This window comes from Diachasmimorpha longicaudata, chromosome 7 (genome assembly GCF_034640455.1).
Source record: "Diachasmimorpha longicaudata isolate KC_UGA_2023 chromosome 7, iyDiaLong2, whole genome shotgun sequence".
Taxonomy (NCBI): domain Eukaryota; kingdom Metazoa; phylum Arthropoda; class Insecta; order Hymenoptera; family Braconidae; genus Diachasmimorpha; species Diachasmimorpha longicaudata.
The window spans coordinates 5,236,681-5,257,658 of NC_087231.1; the positions used below are offsets into that span (position 1 = coordinate 5,236,681).

Below are 20,978 nucleotides of genomic sequence, written 5' to 3' on the forward strand. Positions count from 1 at the left end.
GCCGGCTCGCCAGTAATAAAATAACAGTTGAGCCCATAAACATCGGCCCATAAAAAAGCCCCATTATCATAGTTATAAATTCCGAAAATGAGATTATTTTGTAAGTCAAATGATAGTAACACGAAATTCTCGAAAATGTAACTTTAATGATTTAGATGGGGAGTCACGATGCTGCCTCCATTGTATAATTTTCCAGAAATTTTGCATTTCGTTATCTCCCCCAACGGACCTCCACCATGATGAATGGGTCAACGATGGTGCTCGGTTGTGTGCGAGTTGCCGATGCATTTTATCCAGCATTACGAAGACAATCATACCAACTAGCGTGTGATGATCCAAACGATCTTAGACATACGAGAGAGGGATTATAGAAGACAACAACGCGTGGTCGTAGAGACCAGCGTAATATAGTTATTATCCGGTACAAGTGGTGCATGTGTGTGAGAGAGAGAGGTGAACGAGAGAGTGAGTGAGACGTATGACGTATTGGCCTCGGGGTCTCAAGAATAAAAGCGACGAACCCGGCATTAAAAACCAATTTTTGGTCCCGAAAAAACCTCCGCCCCGCAACGTAATAACAGGCCTGGTAATCTATAGTAGGTTTTCTGTCCACGGAAGACGTGGACGAGCGGTATAACATACACACCGAGCTGGGGTGAATCTCTACATCTCTTGAAAGAGCCACATTGCTATAGAAGTGGATAATCGAGTAAATTGATGGCTGCAGCATCCCACCGGTCAACGACGCCAATGCGCCTTTTTTTTTCAATTAAAAATTTGAGAAGATCCCTAATAATAGAATGGACGGCCCCAACAGCTGTCAAACGTTTCAACATTTTTGCAAGCTCATAATTTGCCAAAGGGATGGCTTACTTATCGATATTAATGACCGGTGAGGGCTCCATCGACGGAAGTTACCGAGCTCTTTGTTCCTGTTTTGCCGTGCTCCTGACGACTCCCAAGTAAATATACGTATTTCCAACAAATAGAAACAGTAATTACAAACCGTTAATTATTTCACCCACATTTTCAATTGATAGTCATTTGGCATAGTGCTTACACCAAATAAAGTATTTTTTAATATGAATAAATGTATTTGAATATGATAAATAAATTTCCAGTCCCGGGAAAATGGCGAATTGCGTAATACGAGGTGAAGGGTGACTTTGTGTGGGTATCCACTGAATTTCGGCCTGGAAAGCCAGAGGCCAGTAAATATCTATTAAGAGAGTAGCGCGCCGGCGTTCGAAACAATTGGCCATTAAATCGAACGGTCCCGCGGTAGATAATAACTAGCAATAATCGTTGGGCCACCGATTTGGTTGCTGGATCGTTTGGCCGAGGTTTTGGCGGAAGGGTGGGATAGAAGGAGGGGGAGGGGGGTGGAGAGGGGGAGAGTGAACAGCGGCAAAGTGAACAAGTGGGAGAGACTTGGTGGTAGTTGGCCCCCAGTGGTAAGAGAGGGAGTTGAGAATGGGCCGAGTGCACTGGTTAGGAAACAAGCGAGCATCGGTAATGAGAGGCCAATTAGAACACCCCGTCGATGGAATTATCCTGAAACGTTAACATTCGAAATTCAAACTGGCTGCTGGCGCGCAAGGGACCTCGGAGCCACTACTACGGGTAATACCTGATGGGCACGCGAGCCTGGTTACTTATATCGTGCCATACCTTATAAAAGTCTTTCGAGCCTCATCCCCGGGTAATTTTACCCCACGCCCCCTCCTCTTACACCCGTTAAGCATTCAAAATACGGTGGGACTTGAAATTTTTTTTTTTTGCTTTTTTGGTGGCACCCATTGCCGCTGATTGCTTTATCGAGATTTTTGTCATGATTGTTTATTTCTTGGACTGAATTTTTACCGGCGACACGCGAGGAAATCGTAAAAAAAACATAACGCGCAGTTTTTTTTTTTTTACCGCTAATTTAATTTTGAATCCATTTTTTGCCACTCGAGGAGGCGGGGCTGGGGGAATTTTTTAATCTTTATGGTGGGAGCCGATGGTTAGGGAACTGCGGAGGCTTTATTTCAATTCATTTCATTGATTTTTTTGCTGTTGAAAATTTTTTGCAGATTGCGGGAGAAGGTAGGGTTAACTATTAGAGATCTGCGATTAGTGGATTGATTAAATTGAATGGATTAAGGACAAGGGTCAATAGTTATACGATTAATTGTATTATACGATCAATTGTAGTTATACGAACTACATTTTGACATATGACACACGCGAAGCCGTTAATAAACATACCACAGACTCGGACATCTTTAATTTAATTTTGCCGTAATTTTTAGCACTCGAAGAGGCGGAGATGATGGAATTTTTTAATGTTTATGGTGGTAATCGATATTTGGTGAACTCTCAAGGGCCTGTTTTATTTACCCCCGCATATCATGGCTAACATTGTTGCATATTCCATCAGAATTTATTGCTAATTGTTTCTCAACATGCAGATAGTCGTGATAACTCGGGAGTAAGTCGGTGAAAAAAGGTAGCTGCACTGACGGTGGTGGAGAAGGTGTATGCCACGGTCTCCCTCAATTTGCACTCTGCGAGTAATTAACCGGAGTATGAAAAATGGCCGGCCACGTGCTACCGTGTAGTGGCTTTAGCCGAGTGCTGCGAGATTTATAGTTATTAATTTTATAATGGACTCGTCAAACGTACTCAACGCTTACGTGTCTTCGGGAGCCCCTCACCAGTTAATATCTCCTGTCCCTCAAGTAATAGAGACATATATCCGTTTGAATATTTAAGAAGACGGGATAAATGGCCTACATAGAGGGCACACTGGCCCTGAATGAAGAAAATACTGTGCGGTAAATGCTCCACGGAAAAAATATATTTTAAAATTATTTTTCATTATGAAACAAAAAATTTTCACTCCCAATAAAATATTTGTATAAGAAAAATAAAATCGTTCGTCGTGATTTGAATGATTGGAATGATATGGAGAGGCTGTATTCCAACCAATTACATGTTGAATATACCATTTAGTAATAAAAAAATATTAAAACATATGTCGAGTCGTAAAATTATGGTTTAATTGGACAGTCTAACCTTTTGAATGATTTTTTCATATGTTTAGTCCGTTACCAGTTGACAGTCGATTGCCCAACGAGCATACGAGTTCGATCCCGTTCCTACTGTGCTTCTAACAACCTATATTTCAATCAGACATTAATACCTATAATTTATGCATTATTATTGAATTTTCAACCATCCGAGACCTCGTTCAAGGAAGTTTTAATCCCATTCTAGGATTAAAACGGAGGTACCAATATTTTAAAATTGTGGTAGCAATTATTATCTTTCACTTTCCAATGAATCACCAGTTGCCGCCGTCTATAATTTTTTTATCAACTTAAATGATTACTGCAACGACATGTCACCGCTGAAACGTTTCTAAATATATTTATCATATCATGTATTTTTCTATGTGTCGATGTTTCAATTTCTGTATGAGACGGACAGTAAAAATTTCGCAAAATAATGATGAAATTGATGGGAAGTATCATCGATTAGATTACGCCAATGATAATGGGTTTCAGCAATGAACGAGGTGATTATAACAACAGAAAAAAAAAAGGAAATGAAATGTTTTCTCTGTCATGAGAGGGATAAAACGAGCGTGACGAATTCGCAGAATGAAATTCAATCGTTACTTCGGCAACTCTGACTCGCTTGACTCGGCTCCGAAGGACGAAATTAATTATTACCCACGGGATATGGATGACGGATCAATTTGGGTATCTGTCCCACACCCACACGAGGGCTTCCAGGATATATATTTTTGACGTTATATGGGTTGTTCCTTTTCCATTATGTTTCAGGTAGGGAGAAATTTCCATTTATCCCACGGTTCATTCTCTACTGCGGCTGTATTTCGGGTCTGACTGTAATCGGGTTGGTTCACTTCCGTTTGTGGATGACGTACTAGGGGTTATTTATGACAAACGAGAAATTTCCGGTGAATTTTTGTTCTCTTTTTCTCTTGATTCACCACTCGCTGGAGGCAAATGTACATGTGCTATGACGTTTTAATGATTTTGATAATTTCAGAGATCTTTTGTGAGTGATATACGATTTGAGTAATTATTTCAGTTAATAAAGAACGCTGTGGACGGCCGTAAACAATGATTCATTGGAAAGTGAAAGAGAATAATTACATTTACATCGAGTTGCACTAGCCGAGTGAATTCTCACACCGCAAATTGAGAAATTCCCGACGATCTAATGCAATGGTCACATTCAAAATTCCCTTCGCATACTCAGCGCATAACGAAGTAGCAGAGGTGACGATCAGCCGAAAATTTTCAGAGCATGACTGTCCGAAAATCATCGGTATTATTTTTTTCAAGGTGTGAAACACTGGGGGATAGTGAGGTGTTGGTCGCATCGTCAGCGGCGGAGGGGTAAAAAAATCTAAAAAAAGAATAGCACGTCTCACACACATAAAACTTAAGGTGTTGTCCAAGAGGTGTGTGAGGCATTGGGGCAGAGAGGGAGTAGCCCCTCACGGAGCGATCATTTATTATCTCAAGATTGAATTTCTTCTCTCGGAAGAGAGCCGCCGAACAGCCACAGAGAGCGCCTTGGCTTTAATTAAAATATCGTTATGGGTAGGCGGGGATTTCGTTGGGTTTATACCACCACCAGTACCATTTTTATTCCACGTCCTCGTTCTCACAACGGGCTGAATTAAAAACAATTAAAAAAAAAAAAGAGGCACTGACTCGATGGGGATTGAAAAAAAATGTATTAAAAATTAAGGAGCCTTCCTCGAAGTGTAAAACAGTCACAAACTCCTCTCTCTCACAGCTCCAGCACATTTGTTCATGGGGGTTTAATTAAAAATTAATTGTTGCAAATTAATTTAAACGGAAAAAAAGAGTCGGGTGTATTCGTGAGGATCGAATGACGGGCAAAGGGGAGGGAGGAGATATGGGGTGAGGTATACTGGGGTATAATATATACATCGGGCTGGGCGAGAAACGAGCGCGTCGGAAGGGGTGGAGCGGGCGTTTGTAGGGGGCGTGACCGCTGAGTTAGCCGATCGTTTGCCATAGTGGGTATAAAGGTAACGCGCCGCTTCACTCTCGATAATCGAAATATCCCTCTTTTTGATACGAAACAAAAGAGGCTGGCTCTCTTCCTTGTTTCCAGGTTACAGAATCAGTTTTACGAGGTTTGGGGGTTGGGGGAGATAGGTTTTTTGGGGTGTGGGGGCACTCGGGTCTTGGGGATGATTATTAATAGCTTGTTATCGGTTTTCAGGGTCTGGAAGGCAGCAAAATACGTTCGATTCTTCGGAATTTAATCTAGTGACTTATCCAGACAAATTACAACGTCTCAATAGTTCTTTCAATTTCAGAATATTGCAGAGAACTTCCTCCGTCTATTTTTTAAATTTAGATAGGGTTTTTATTGTGGGAAATTATTGAGGGTTGTGGGAAGGCAGCCTGATATATTCAGCAATTTTAACAGACGTAGACCACTCTAAATATTGCTGGAAGGATATTGTTAAAAAATGATGAGTTAACGAGGTAATTGTCATTATATTTTTCACGTACAGTCGCGCTGGATTTTTCAATAAAAATGCTTCCTTCCTGCGCTATCCTCGGTCTTTTTTTTATATTATGTACCTGCTGCATTCCATAACCCCTTATTTAAGACACCACTTTTTACAAAAAATAATTGAACTTAAATTTACAGCAAACTTCACATTATTCCAGCGATTTCTATCTCACTCGATGGCGCGAACGATAGTGCCCATGCACCATAGAAGAGTTAGTGCGTCGAATAAAAACGTTTTCCTGTGGTACGGCATGTAAGACGGCTTAACCGCGTGTGTGAGTCGGATTCACGAAAGGCCGCGGCATTCATAAAACGCCCGTAAAACACTAAACGGCTGTAAACCTGCCGCCCCAAAACCCGAACGCTCAAGCTCCACGTTGTTGTATTCCATACCCAATATACGGATGGGTTACCTATATTGTCTTCTTGCGGCATACTTGCTGGATAGAGACACGCACCTTCGACGCTAAATCACCCCATGTGAGCCACGCCCTCTGGCACCCTCTTCCCTTTGCCCTTGTCCCGTCTTTTCCCACTTCAGTGATGTTGGAGAGGAGAAAAGAGAGATTTATTCGTTTAAAATCTTTTGTGACTTACTTTGTGGGTTTCCTCGGATTTCTAGGCTGCGGTATATCATGGAGGCATTGAGGAAACAAGTATAATCGCCCTGTCGTGCCCTGGGGTTTATTTTTTAATGAAATTATTTGTGGCTGAAGACGTCACCGAAATGTCTCTCTTCACTGCAGCATTGGGCTTCGTTCTAGGGGATTATTTTTACGAAACTATTAAATTTTTATAGTGCACTTTTGAAAATTGAAGACATTGATGGAAAAATGATGGGGAGCCTAATTTTTAAGCTCTAACCAATTACAAGTCAACCGTTAGATAATAAAATCCTTCAACTATTTCTCTACCCAGGTAGGAAAAAACGAATGGGCCAACCTTGGTACAAGCACGGCCGCCGAGCTGCCGTAGCTCGGCACCCGGGCTCCAGCCAAACTCGCGCCGAACTTGGCTAGACCCTGGGATGATAACACGGGGCCAGGCCTGGGACCGAACTTTGGCCAGACTTCGGTCGCCGTACTTTGGCCGCACTCTGGGCTTACCATTCGGCCCGAAATTGGCCCAGGCCTGTTGCCGAACTTTGGCCGCACTCTGGGCTTACCATTCGGCCCGAAATTGGCCCAGACCTATTGCCGAACTTTGGCCGCATTCTGGGCTGACCATTCGGCCCGAAATTGGCCCAGATTTACGACCAGAGCTGTGGCCAGGCTCCAACCGTTGCCTGTATTGGGTTCAGAATCACCAATAAATATATGAACGGTATATCTGATAAGCAGACATGTATTTATTACCTTCAACATTATACAGAAAACAGTTTTATTATGTGACAAAACTTATATTTAAATTTATTAAATCTATTGACAAAAAAACTCAGCCAATCAAAAACTTTTTTCCTCCTATCGACATAGTACATGTTTTCATCCGATTTTGGTTGAACAGTTAAAGATATGCAGTGTTTGTATCTCCAATTTTCATGAAAGATAATCACAACTATGAGATTTTTCCGCGAACAGAATATGAAAACTCAAAAAAATGATTGCAGGTATAAATTGTAGAAAAATCTTTTGTGGATTATTTTCATCCGCTTTTAAAATAAATAATCTACGTAGATCATTTGAATCCGAAATTTAATACGACATACCATATTAAGTCTTAATAAACTCTCTCTTACAATCTAATAATATTAGCAGTCAGTCTTCAGAATTCGAAGATTGTATTAACAAAATATCCAACAAAATAACGCACCAATGTTATTTTTTAAATTAGTAGTTTAGAATTGATAAATTATCGTGCTTCAATTCAAGCATGAAAACAGTCATTATAATAGCAATATTATGGATAATTTATTCCGCTATGGATGATAAGAATTAATTCTTATATCCATAGACAATTGCTGATACGAATTATCCTGATAAGAATTATTTTTTCATCTCGGAAAGACGTCCTTTTTTTACAATAATGTCTTCTCCATCTGCAACTCCGGAACACAGAATGATATTTAGTTGCATTGATTGTGTGCTAGTTCTATATAATATTGCTTATTATATTCACTCTTTCAAACAAACTTAGAAATATAAAAAAGTCTTGGATAGGATTACATATAACTAATTAATTTCAACCCTTAAATTTGAAATCTTTGGGGAATATGGACGCAGTCCGATTGTGAAACTTCAACCTTATAAATATTATTTGACTTGAATCACCAAATACTGAAAACAGCTCTCAATGGCTGAAATTACTTTCATTAGAATTTTTCTTAAAAATTAAAAATCCACTTATTATTTTTCCCTTTAAACTTTTGGACATAATATTTAATCCCTGAACCAACAACGGATATTTATTCCCGTGATCTAACTTATGAGGAAATGACATAGAAAATACTTTATTATGCTAAGATACATCACATTTTCCAATTGTTATTTCCATCTTCTGGATTTCCGACCTCGCCAGGAGAAATATAATAAATATAATTAATACTTCAATGACAGCCGAATACTAAACAATATTCATATATTAATATATATTCTGCCCAATGAAACGCCTCGCGATAAAAATATATTGATAATATAAACTTTTCCTATTAATCGTACCTTTTATCAAGAATATCACAACTAATACAATTACGAAAATGAACTAATGGAGTCATATTAACACAGTGATTTTACAATTCCATTTATCCCGGAAAAATGAAGTATTATCGATTGGTATCAAAGGAACAAACTGAATTATTCTCGTTATGATGACTTGACCCGCGTTGTCGTTCCTTACGCCCACCCTCTCGATCGCCAGAACGTGACAACCAAGTACTTACTTCTGACATTATCTTCTTCTCATCAGTGCTGGATCCTATTACCTCAATTATCACATCAATCAGTACTTTGCATACTGTAGTGTTATAAAAATTTTTCTTTTTCTTTCCGCCAGCTTCCTTTCCGTAACCAGAATAGTGCAGTGACACTGTCTTCCTCAGAACCGCAGATAGGATAGTGGAAACACATATTTTCATCTCTTTTTTATTGCTTATCAAAACTCTCATGAATAATCGCTAAAAATAAAAGAAGGGAAATTTTTTTGAATTTATGAACATGAGAAGACATCTTTGGGCTCATCGCCAGCGGGTTGGTTCTATAACCAAAGCGTTCCAGTGACGTAGACTTGAGTCCCGGTGATGAAAGATTTTTTCATCACCAGAAAACGAACCCAGTGCATGTGTCACCGCCCAATTTATTGATTTTACATAAAAAAGAAGAAAAACGATCAATTTCAGATATATTACCAGTGTTTCTACGAGATTTGGGTCCGTTGTCAATATCGCTTCGTATTCCTGGAACTTATCATCCATTTCAAATAGTAGTGGCGTAGACATCTGCTTCTGTATTTCAAGCAAGCTAGGACCAGAAGCTGGGGCTAGATTAGTGCCAATGATTGTGGTCTTGAGCTCATTCATAGACTGCTTTAAATCGTAAGCCATCCTGCGTCTTAAATTTTCGAGCTTTTCATCTAATTGCTGATCAAAGTAATCTCGAAGGGAGTTCAGGATTCGACGTTCATTATCAGCATAATGACTAGATGACAACTGGTTTTGTGGTCCCAGCATTTTTGGCATCTTAGCAGGGGGTACCATCATTGATCGTGAAGTTTTTGGAGTTCCTGGGCTCACAATCGAATTCAATCCGTCTTCAGCGCGTGTAGTAGACGATGCACGCCTTTTTCGGTTACCTTATGAAATTAAAGGAGGACCAAACGATATAAATTGATGGGTAGCAGCATCAGATGAAAAAAAAACTACCCAAGCCCCCACCAAAAATATATAATATAATCTAATTCTATATAAGTTCCGAATTTTGTAAAGAATGTTCAAAATATAAATTGGACCATTTTCAAATATTTATAAATATAAATTTTTTCATGCGGGAGGAACTTGGCCGATGATTGGTCATGGAATATCCGAGCCGATTTTACCTGAAGCGTTATGGACTAGTGGTGAAGGAGGTGTCAAATGAAGTTCTTTTCTTGTATTTCTCGCTGAGTCCATCGATTTTGTAGGTGACTGCAGAATTCCATCGGAGGAATCATTGCTCTCAGATTCATCAGTTTCGACGTCTTTAAGCAAAGTAATATTCTTCCTTGACCGCTGTTTAAATGATAAACATGCACCTGGAAATTATTGAAAATGATGATTTATCCCTGACCGGATCATTTAATTAACACGAACTTAGAATTACGTGCTACAGTCCCATATTACCTCAAAATTGATTTATTACCTGTTGGTACAGATCGCGATTTACTCGACATTTGCAAAAAGCCAGAATTATTTTGAGCCTTTGAGGCTCGAATCTCCTCAGGATTAGCTATAAGACAATCATGATTTTCGTCTTCAGAGTCAGATCCACTCTGGTAAATGCTTTGAAATCTTGTCTTTGGTTTTGCTTGTATACCTACGAAATTTTACAAGTTTGTAGTGAAGTAGTAACACAACGTAAGTTGTCTCCAGCCTTTGTTTTTTATAGCTATTTCAAAGTGGGGAAAGAATGCATGCATTTGAAAAAATATTTTTTTTGTAGAACCTATCGCTCCTACAAAAAAGGTTTCTATCAAAATTTTACCATTTTCCGTAGATGTTCACTTTGATTTACCTCTTCACAACAGAATTATAATGCTTTCCTACATAAGAGATGGTGGGGAAAAATGGAACGTTTCTCGTCCCCTCAACATTCCAATGCTTTTATGTATAAACAATCATATCAAGTGTAAATCATAAATTTTCCACTTTATCTTGTTCGCACGTAGTGATTTCTGTTAGCGACTCAATTTTTTGATGAGTAAAGAATTGCAATAAAAAAAAATAACCTAATATTTTTCGACCACAACATAATAAAAATTTTCTTATAAAATCATTCAATGCGATTCTCTCTTAAAACGATGTTTCGAGACAAATACACATGTAATGACTGCACAGATACATAATTAATATTTATTTTGTAAAAGATTTCAAAAATTCGGTCAATCTAATTCCCAATTTAGGGAACGATGGGTCTTTTGATGTTAAATACGAGAGTTGAATAAATTGGGGATGAATAATTGGGGTTAAGAGTGGTTATAATTGTTGATAATTGACTTTTACTTCATATTAACAGGACTTACCAGACTTTGGAGTTTGATTTCTAGGTGGAATCGGGATTTTAGTACTAAAGATGTTGTTTAGTTGAGACTTTGATGCAGTTAAGGGTTTTGCTGAAATTTTTGCTTTCGAGGAAGTTTCGGACCTCCCCCCCTTTCGATCATTTTCACCATCGGTTGTCTCACAGTTGAGAGTTACTTGGGCCTTTTTTAATCTTCTGCGACCCTGATCCAAATCAGCTGAACACAATCAACATATGATCCTTTAATATTGAAATGAACCCATCGAGCAATTCATCAAGTTATAAGTGGAGTCATTTCAATTTTTGTACCTGCTCCGGTGATGAAGCAAAATGGATAACTTTGCCAAGAGTCCTTGGGCGAGTGCAATTTTTCCAAGTAGTCGTCAAGTAGATGATATTCAGTTGTCGGTGGGAATTTACAGGTGTCTTCTTCTGCACTATTAAACCATTTTTTCGGCACCAAATCAATGCATGGTAGCCCTTTTTCGTTTTTCTCGAGAAATTCGATGACTGCGAATGGTTCGCTGAGATTTTTTGGATCGCGAGATGGATGTGAGGTTTCCGACATTTTAGGTTATGAAAAAAAATCACGATTCGTACAATTGAACCTGGTGTTTTCGAGTAGTTTCATATAAACTGATAACTTTGCAGAATGATGCATATAGCTTATTATTTAACAGAAAAAATTGCGTTTCTATTTCCATGTGTTTTGAACGGTTTTTTGTCATCACCCCACTGATGCTTCTTTTTTAGCGCCACTATTCCTTCAAAACGATTATATCACAAATATCTGTCAAACACTTAACACACATTTAATTCACATTAAATTCTCACTTCTTGTAATTTACCGTCAACTTAGTTGGTGAAATCCGAATTTGAGACAAAAAGCCCGATAAACGGATGATACGAGCAATTATGAAAGGTTATGTACACGGACGCCAGATCTAACCGATTTATGTCCCACTTGCATGTAACGACTCCACTATTGAAATTTTCTAACGACCTCGATGATCGGATTTTCATGTCGATTGTTGATTTAAAACATAAAATTGTTTGTTTCTTCCACAATTTTAATCACGAGTTCAACTAAAACATATACCCTCATTCATATACCCTCTTACCAAAAAAAAACTGCATTTCACAATGCGAACAATTTTTACGTTATTTTCTAGTGGAGGAGGGATATGGCGTATTGTCGTCCAGTTACATTTAATAAAGCACATTTGTGTTTAATTTTGTGTGCCTTCTTACATGTCATTTCAGCTGCCCAGGACTTAATGTAGAATATTCCTACTCGACTGGAAAAGTCTGGATAACTAAACGCCTCTTCCCTACTACTTTCCTGGTGTCCGAAAATATATATACCAGTAAGATCATCACAAATTTTGGATTTTCCTGATTTAACGAGAATTTGTGAAATTACGAAAACTTTCTCAATATCTAGGAGTACCACGTTATTTGGATGACTTGTCGTCAAGGTTAGACCATTGATGTTGATCATATTTGATGTTAAATGAATTTCCCCATCAATTATCATCGTTGTAGGCTTTCTCGCGATAACCCAATCACTCAGTATGTGTTTCTGATTAATTACCATGGTTCCTCCAGACTCCATCTCAGTTAGTCTGTTGATAATTTGTGTGAGTGGTTTTATCGAAGAATGAACGAGTTTTTTAAATAAACCAATGTAACTCTCTCCCCAAAACGCTGAGAGCTCATTCAGAGGAATTTTAAAGTATTGGGCATCATTAGCAACGTGGATGATACTATGCCAACTGAGAACTTGAGCCCCTTCATCATTATAAACATCAGGTAACGTCTCGAAACAAATTTTTAGCAGAGATCCAGCATATTCACTCAAATCCTTAACGAATTCCTTACTGTTTAAAATTCTGCTAGCAAAGACAAATAATGAGAAATGACAACGTAAAGGTTTCGGTAAGAAATCTTGTAACACGACGATACCACAATAATTAAGGAAAAACTTGAATTGTGATGCTTTCCATCTTGAGATATTATTCACATCAAATTCTTTCCTTTGAAATTCAATAGGGATATCGGCTTTTAATGACCTCATAATACCATCAAGCCGACGAACATCAGCTAATTTGATCCTCTGGGCTGAACTTCTCGTTAGCCATTTATCCAGCAGCCATTTCATATTACCAGAATAGAATAAATGCATTAAATCTAATGGCACTTGTTTTGTCAGATCGAATCTATCCAAAGAGAGCAGCGGGGACACAGAACCTTCATAATGATGTTCTGGTTGAACTCGCGTCTCGTAGGATACTTTAGTGCGTAAATTTGCATTGGTCACTGGATATATGCGTTTTCCTCGTCTTCCACAACCTACTGTAATGCCCTTGGTGAAACACCTTCCACAGGCATAGAAGGCTCCAGGAGCTTTGTGGCAGCAAATGAATGCTCGAGCTGGCGAATCAGCCACTATTGCTACAATTTTCACCTCAAAAACCTTGTCATCAATGCGCAAACCATTTTCTTGGAGTTCATTGGCCTCTTCAACAAAATCAGTCATGAATTCTGTGGCTGATAATGGTTTCCCATCCCCACAATAAATCGCGGCAGCAAAGGGTTTGGTAGTGTAATTTGGATGCTGTATTTTTATTGAAATTGGCCAAATTTCCTTCTTAGCATTCCGGTATACCTGCATACCGTCAATATGAACCAGAAGAGAAATGTCGTTTTCTCGATAAATTTGAGTTGAAATTATTTTTCTGAGTCCCGAGGCGATTCCCAAATAAATGAATTCACCTGGAATCTCATGAACTCCTCTCATGGTTGTTAGGTGTCTGCAATGGGGAGTTTGCAAAAACATTCCCCATGAGAATTCAATTTTTGGAATGCTGTTCCATATGGGACCCAAGCCTGGCAAACCATGCCCCTTGTCTGCCTGGCCATGTCTCGGGGCAAGCTTGGTGACCCAAGCCTGGCAAGCCATGCTCTTTACCAGTCTGGCCATACCTCGGGTCAAGCGTGGTTGCCCAAGCCCGGCAAACCGTGCTCTTTGCCAGTCTGGCCATACCACGGGCCAAGCTTAGTGACCCAAGCCTGGCAAGCCATGCTCTTTGCCGGTCTGGCCATGCCTCGGGCCAAGCTTGGTGGCCCAGATCTGGCAAGCCAGTCTCGTGCCAGACCTGGCCCGTTTCGTGGACATTGGCATTTCCTACCTGGGTAAGTAGCTCGAAGAAAATTACAAATTCCCTTCTCGGTTTTTTAAAACTCAAAAATCGTTAAAAATCTCTCCTAAATAATATCATAAAGTCCTCCCAATGAAAATAAATATTCCCCCCGATTTGAATATTCCACACTAATCCTGCTCGAAAGTGAAACTTGAGCATCTCAACAGAAACAGATTAATTTTTTTTATTCCCCCGGACGAGAATTGAGATAGAGCGAGGAATTTAGTGCCAGTTCGCGCTAGTCCGGACAACCAATCATTCGTGGATGTTTAAAAGCGAGAGGAATCCCCGGGAAGGTAATCTTACGTATCAATTAGCCTCACGGCCCGAGTCGAGTCTTACCCCCCGCGGGCCTTTGACCGTGCGCCGCACACGGCCGCGTCTCCGCTTGTTGGTGATGTTGATTTTTTTTTTTGGGACTCATCCCAAGGTGTGAGAAAGCATCGGGTACACAAGAATACATCGATGATATGGTGTGTAGATGTAAACTCTGTTGTTGTTGTATAACACCCGGGACTTGGGGCATTTACAACGTCTTCATCATGTGGATTTGAGAGAGGCTGATGGGGCATGCATCTAACACTTGAGTCCTGGGTAACGCACCTGGACAGGTAAGGCCCCGTCACGCATCACGAAATTGGATAGCTCTTGGGATAGAGATGTGTTGCTACACGTGTTGTGAAAAGCGTGAAAAAAATTTGATTGGCTCTTTTGCGTCGTTATGGCTATCAACAACAAACTGTCGCTATTTTATTTTTAACTCATGAATATTTTATGAGCGCAAAAACACCACGAGAAATTAATTTGAAAATATTTGGGGTTTTTTTTTACATATCTTCAGTCCAATAAAATTTGGAAAGGACGTTTTAATCAATTTTTCATTCTCATAATGGGCGAGGCTTTACCTCTCGGACGAATGAAAAATGCGTGGAAATAAATTTAATAGAGTGATAATGACGTGATTCCACTGGTATCGCACCGTGGAATCTCTTATCGAAATCTCGGGACTGGGGAAAATAAGAATGGACGGGTGAGGAGTGCCAGGTGAGGATTAAATATAATAAGTGCCCGGCGATGATGCAATCCGGTGGGATTAGCCCTCCGGTCGGACCCCTGTGGGCCCACACTGTGGGTGCTCACTTTTTTTTTACATCTCCATCCCTTGGGTATCCCTTTTCCGAGAGTGTTAAGTAATATGTTATGATGGCACACCTGGCTTTCTCGTTAACACCTCGAGGTCAGTCTCATCCCTGATTTTGGATTTATGAAAATTGAAACACAAATAGATCAGTTTCTCATTTTATCCTTTACAAATTGGACTATTCGCAAGAGTTAGTTCCGGGAAACAAATGATATGATTTTGTCTGATGGTTCGGGAAGGGAATGATGCGCATACTTAAGTCCTCATCGGGAAATAATTAGTTCAGTTGAATTATTTAAGTAGATTGATTAAAAAAATTTGAGGGCAGTGTTTTTCAAGGTGTGTCTGAATTTTCCTCATGATTATACCTTTCACGTATACACGTGTACTTTAGTGAGCGAGAATTTAACGAGAAGAAAAAAATTAAGCAGATGTTTTTCGCTCCGTGGTAATAAAAATAATAGGAATGCTGTGGACAATGTGCACAAATAATTACATATCTACTTCCTTGAGATAAAAAAAAATTATTTTAATGCTCGTAGTTTCCCTTTCACACAAATTTCGAAAAAAATTATATTCACTAGGTCTATTTCACTGACCATATCAATTTTTATCTTAACAATCCTCTTAAAAACTGACCGATGATACCGCGAATGTTAACGAATTCAGCGGAGCCCGTTCACACCTCCCCCGATTACGCTCGTATAATTCCCCCAACGTATCTTCCGTCAAGTTGACCAATACAATCAGAAAGTCCACTTGTGCAACAGACATACGATAAAAAAGGAAGAGAGTCCAGCGAGGTGATCTCGCGAGTGAGAGGATCGTACATCAGGTCCCTCATTCGAGCCATCCGGGGTGCAAGTGAGACGAGAAATGAAAGAGGAGCGCTGGCCAACACTGGCCAAGGTGTCGGCCAATACTTTCCAAGGCGTCCGTCGCCGCTTGACGTCTTAATGCACGTCGAGAATAATCTCACCGCCAATTTATTACACTCTTTCTCATTTCTTTCCCCGTGCCGCTCTCTGGACTCCCAGGGCTCCCTCTCCACCACCTTTATATCCCTTTTTCGGACTTGACTCGATTCACTGTCTCACTCGTACTCACACTAGCCGGCTCACATCCACATACGTTTGCCGTCGTGACCCGAGGCCTTCTCTCCCATTTCATCCTCTCCACCCCACCGTTGTTCGCCGCAGGCATCGCATCTAATAGAATACGTAATTTGAATTTTTGAATTATAACCAAACCCCGGGGAGTGACAGATTTTCCGTGTTTCAATGCCACGTAAGGAGTTATAAATAACCAATGCCTGGAATATTTCCATTTTCACGCGGGATTAGGTACATTTTTACTCACCTGTGTAATAAATTGATTGAGTTTATGGACATTTTTTTTGAGACGAGACCGCCAGAAGTTATCCCCGGGATTAGAATCTTTATGTCTCAGCTACCGTTCACCGTCCCTCTCCCCCCCACACCCTTTGACGCTGCCCCTTTGCACGGGGAGATTACAACTTTCTTTAATTCTATCTTCGCTTTCACGCGGAATACCAAATAAAATCCGGGAAACTGCAAGTGATTTCAGGGATTCGAATGCACTGAGAATGACTCGCCGTCGAGGTGTTTCGTAATGGAGTCGATCAATCTTATTGTGCTGTGGGAAATCGCTGGTGGAGGTGCTGCGATTCCGGTTTAATCGAGTCTTTCACGTCAATTGATTTCGAACATAGTGAAATAATGAAATTATTCAGCGAATGAAAAGGCAATCGTTTTATCTATTTATTCGAGTAACTCCAGCTGTGTATTGATATCATGTGGAAAACGGTAATTGTTTCTCCTGATATTTCTGATTGAATCCAGACACATCCAAAAACAGCTCATTGAGATGAAGCGAATGGGGTGAAGTGCGTTAATTCTTGCCCCAGATAGTCGCCAAGGAGGATCGGTAAATCTTTTCTCGTATAATAATTTAATAACGGATCCAAGGAATATAGGTATGCGACCCGTGCTGGCCAGACCTACACATGCTCGTCGGCTCGCAATCGGCAGGAGGGAAAAAAGTATGAGAACGAATCGAAAAAGACAAGAAAAGCAACACCAAGAAGACCACAGTCTTCATTCCATAGCCATAAATAATCGTCGCAGGATTAAAGAGGCAGCCAACTATCGGACTCCCGTGGTTGAGCCAAGTCCGCAGATTTCTTCACTCCCTCGTTTCATTCTGATCGCCTACGAGGGGGACAAAAGCCGGGGAATGGAATCACCACGAAATTACAGGTAATATGATAATTTACGGTAGAGTTTGGATCATTAGAAATTTTCCTTCAGAAACAATTTAATAATTTTCCTCCCGGCAGGAAGTGAAAAAAGCTCCAGTGCGGAGGGCCCCGGCAGCTGTTCCGTTGGCCAAATTAAGTGATCATCTCGTCATCATCAGTGGTGCCGCCTTCAAGAGCTGTACGTTTTCTCCCCTCCCCCCGCTCCCTTCATCTCCTTCTACACCTAAAATCCTCGGCAGAACGATCTCCACGGACGTCTAGCGTCTTTGTTCAATGCACAGTGGTTGAGATGAGACCCCCGAGAGCTCCGTGAAATTAGCATTGAAATATCGTAAAGGAAGAAACACCTATAGACTCGAGTGCGTGCGAAACACTGCAATATCGGTGAGGAGATGTCTAAGAGTCTCAAAATGAGAGAGATGGGGCTACTTTGGGGATAAAAACATCGGATTTAATAAGCGCGTGTGCGGTAATCGGCGTATTTACGATGTATCCAAATAGTATTTCAACAAAATTAAATTATAATCGTTGAGAGCATGGCCGACAAGGGTCTTTGACGTTCAAACTTTATGCATCTTGATCCGATGATTCAGGTGATATTTCGCTGATGATTCTTGTTCACGGCGGGAAGTAGCTCGTATTTTTCCATAATCGAATAAACGTCGAGAGGTGAAGCATATACCGGTGAAATGGAAGGAAAAGAAATCGAGGGAGTGAAGCTGATGTGATTATGGTGGGGGTGAGAGAGTTAACAAATTTATTTTGGCAGTAATTAACCAAAAAAAATGAGTGAAACTATTCGTTGAGACTGAGTATGCTTTTTTTGAATTATTATTGAGAGGAAATTGTTATTCTTATTGTTGACGTATCGTCGAAGAATTTGAGAGACTGCTAAAGTAGCAGAATCAGTATTGAGAAAAAATTAAATGATCTTCTCGAAGATGGCCGACAAGGGTGTTTGAGGTGGTAAGATTATTCACCCTGATCCGACGATTCACGGGAAATTTCATTGATGGCTCTCGCTCCGAGAAGTAGCTCGTATATTTCCACAATCGAATAAATGTCGGGTGGTGAAACATGTACCGATGAAATGGAAAAGAAAAAAAATGGCAGGAGGGATGCTGAGGGGATGAGGGGGTGTGGGAGAAGTTGAAACGATGCAGTGTGATATGGCGGTTGAAACAATGAACCAACCAACCACCGTTGTTCGTACAAATCTCCTCGGCTTAGCGAGTCACCGCTTCTGCCGGAAGGGTGCTTCGTGGATTTAGACGCTCTTCCACCCTCACTCCTACTCCACCGGTTGCCACGGCAACATTGCGTTTATTCCTCCTCGATTTTTCCCTCCTGAGGGGCCAAAAAATTCATTGACATTCAACGGAACGACGGAAAAAATTGACGTCAATTTGTCAAAAATAGTTTATCACGAAATTTATATCGGTTAAAACAACAGAGGGAGGGAAAACTTTTGATAAAAATGTACCTCCAATTCGTACCAGTCCGTGGGGCTTTTCTTTTAGCCCATTGGCGTTGACCCCCAGAGGCCAGAAGATAGACTTCCTCGGCTTTTTACCGAGGGGCTGTTCGACCAAGGGGAGGAAAAAAAATACGTACCTCTTAGTCCAGCAAATGGTGGAGTCTTCCCTGACATCGTTTCTCGAGAACTGCGATTTCCATCGGCCACACCAACTCCCCAGAGCTACCGAGGGGTCACTCCCGAGATCGTACATTTTTCCCCTCTTCATCTCCTGTTGATCCATCGCTTCAGCAAACGACTTGGCCTCCCTCACACCCCCACCGTCGACTTCTTAACACACCCCTTCGAACAGCCCCATCAGACGTACCGCCAATCTTTTACGCCGAGATATCTGCGGATTTGAGGGAAGGGGGGGGGAATGTTGGCACCCACCACGGAATTTGTCAAGTAATTTACTGGGGATTTGGGAGGGACAATTGCGGGGTCGAGCAAATCAAATTACTCGAGTGTCGACGTGTTACAAGAAGTTTACTCATCTTTTGGGTTTATGGACCCCGGGATTATCGTTTATTTGGACAAAAACATTTTTATAATACGGCAAAATAATTTTCCAGAGGGAGAGCAATTTTTCGAACACATACTAGTACGACTACTGGAAATAATGTCAATATGAAATCTCAATAAATCCCGAGATATTTTCCATATCACTTTTGATAGTAAAAAAGTGATGGCAAGAGCGTCTAGCGCGCCGTTCCCCGGAGGCCGTACAATTTCACGGATTAATCCCGGTATTACGAATTTGAACGTGCAAAGAGTGGGCCTGGACCGTAGCTATCTCGATGGTTCTCGACCCAGGAACATGGATGAGATTAAAAAAACGAGGAAGAAGAGGAAACGTAACAAAAATTCATATTAGAGGTTCGTCAGTAGCGGCGCACGTTTGAGCTCGTTTTCTCCGCCAGCTACCGTGATAAGAGGCCCTGGTTGTCCAGGTCTAGCGTTAAAAAATACGAAAGCCAACTGTGGGTGGCGGAAAATGATACAAAAGATTACCGGGTGAAGCCAGAATAAACGCGACTGGCATGAGGACGAGAGTAGTAAATGCGAATGTTAAAGATAAAACAAATGGAATTTTTTGGAGAAATTTAATAGCGCAGATAATTCCCATGGTAATTTAATACCACCGAGGCTAATGCGTTTCCATCAGTTGGATAAAGAACGTTTCACGATTAATCAGACTCGACGATGAATTTGGGAGTTCCTGAGGCATTCGTGATACCCCAGAAGCATCGATCGCGGGGAGAGATTGGCCAGGTTAAATTGATGAAGAAATATCGCTGTTAAAGTCGAACGCATTAACCGTTTCAATCGGCGATGGCCGAAAAATATAAAGTAGACGGAAATATCCTATTTATTGTTTACTCCAGGAATTCCAAGGAATTAGTCATGGTAATTACGATTTTAAAATATCCGTGAACGTGGAAAGTCACGTTTCGTGAGGAGAACGTCAAGAGATGATATTCCAACCAATTACATCGTGAATGTCCTGTTTTGTAATAGAATATCATTAAAACATCTTGAGTCAGAAAATTATGTTTAATTGGACAATCTAACCTTTTCAATTTTTTCCCTGTTCAATCCATTCCATTATTATAAAAACATTAATTCTTTAACTTGGGAAGGGTGACTTCACCCTATCACATGACCAGTTGACACGAATATAATTTTGCTGTTTCATTTAATTATCCAAATTAATGAACTAGATTTGAGGTGACATATTTTTATTGATTTGAAAATTTTGGGAAGTCTTCAATTAGCGACTTAATAATCCACTCTTTCCCCCACCACTCAATGCGAACGCCCTTTACTCCTTCACATTCAAATGAATCACCATTTTCAGTCCATGACTTTCCTCATTAAGAAAAATAATTACTCCAATCACATTTCCCTCTCTAAAGTTCCCCAGGACCGTGTCCCGATTAAAACGTGCTAGCTGACGACCTCTGAATGTCCAGAAAAGGAGCATAAGAAGCCGGAGGAATCGAAGTATTTCTTCAGATAAAAGAAAAAGTGTATCTCCGCCATTGCAGAG

The 20,978-nt window shown here is 40.4% G+C and overlaps 1 protein-coding gene across 1 annotated transcript; it reads right to left on the reverse strand.

The window, feature by feature from the left end:
• Positions 1-7,962: 7,962 nt before the first annotated feature.
• Positions 7,963-11,508, reverse strand: LOC135164235 (uncharacterized). The gene is made up of 6 exons (XM_064124388.1): positions 11,094-11,508; positions 10,786-11,001; positions 9,906-10,079; positions 9,604-9,798; positions 8,918-9,360; positions 7,963-8,686 (listed from the first exon to the last, which is right to left on the reverse strand). Exons 1-6 carry the CDS (start codon positions 11,350-11,352, stop codon positions 8,336-8,338), a joined length of 1,638 nt encoding a protein of 545 aa, XP_063980458.1. The 5' UTR covers positions 11,353-11,508; the 3' UTR covers positions 7,963-8,335.
• Between the last annotated feature and the right edge of the window lie 9,470 nt (positions 11,509-20,978).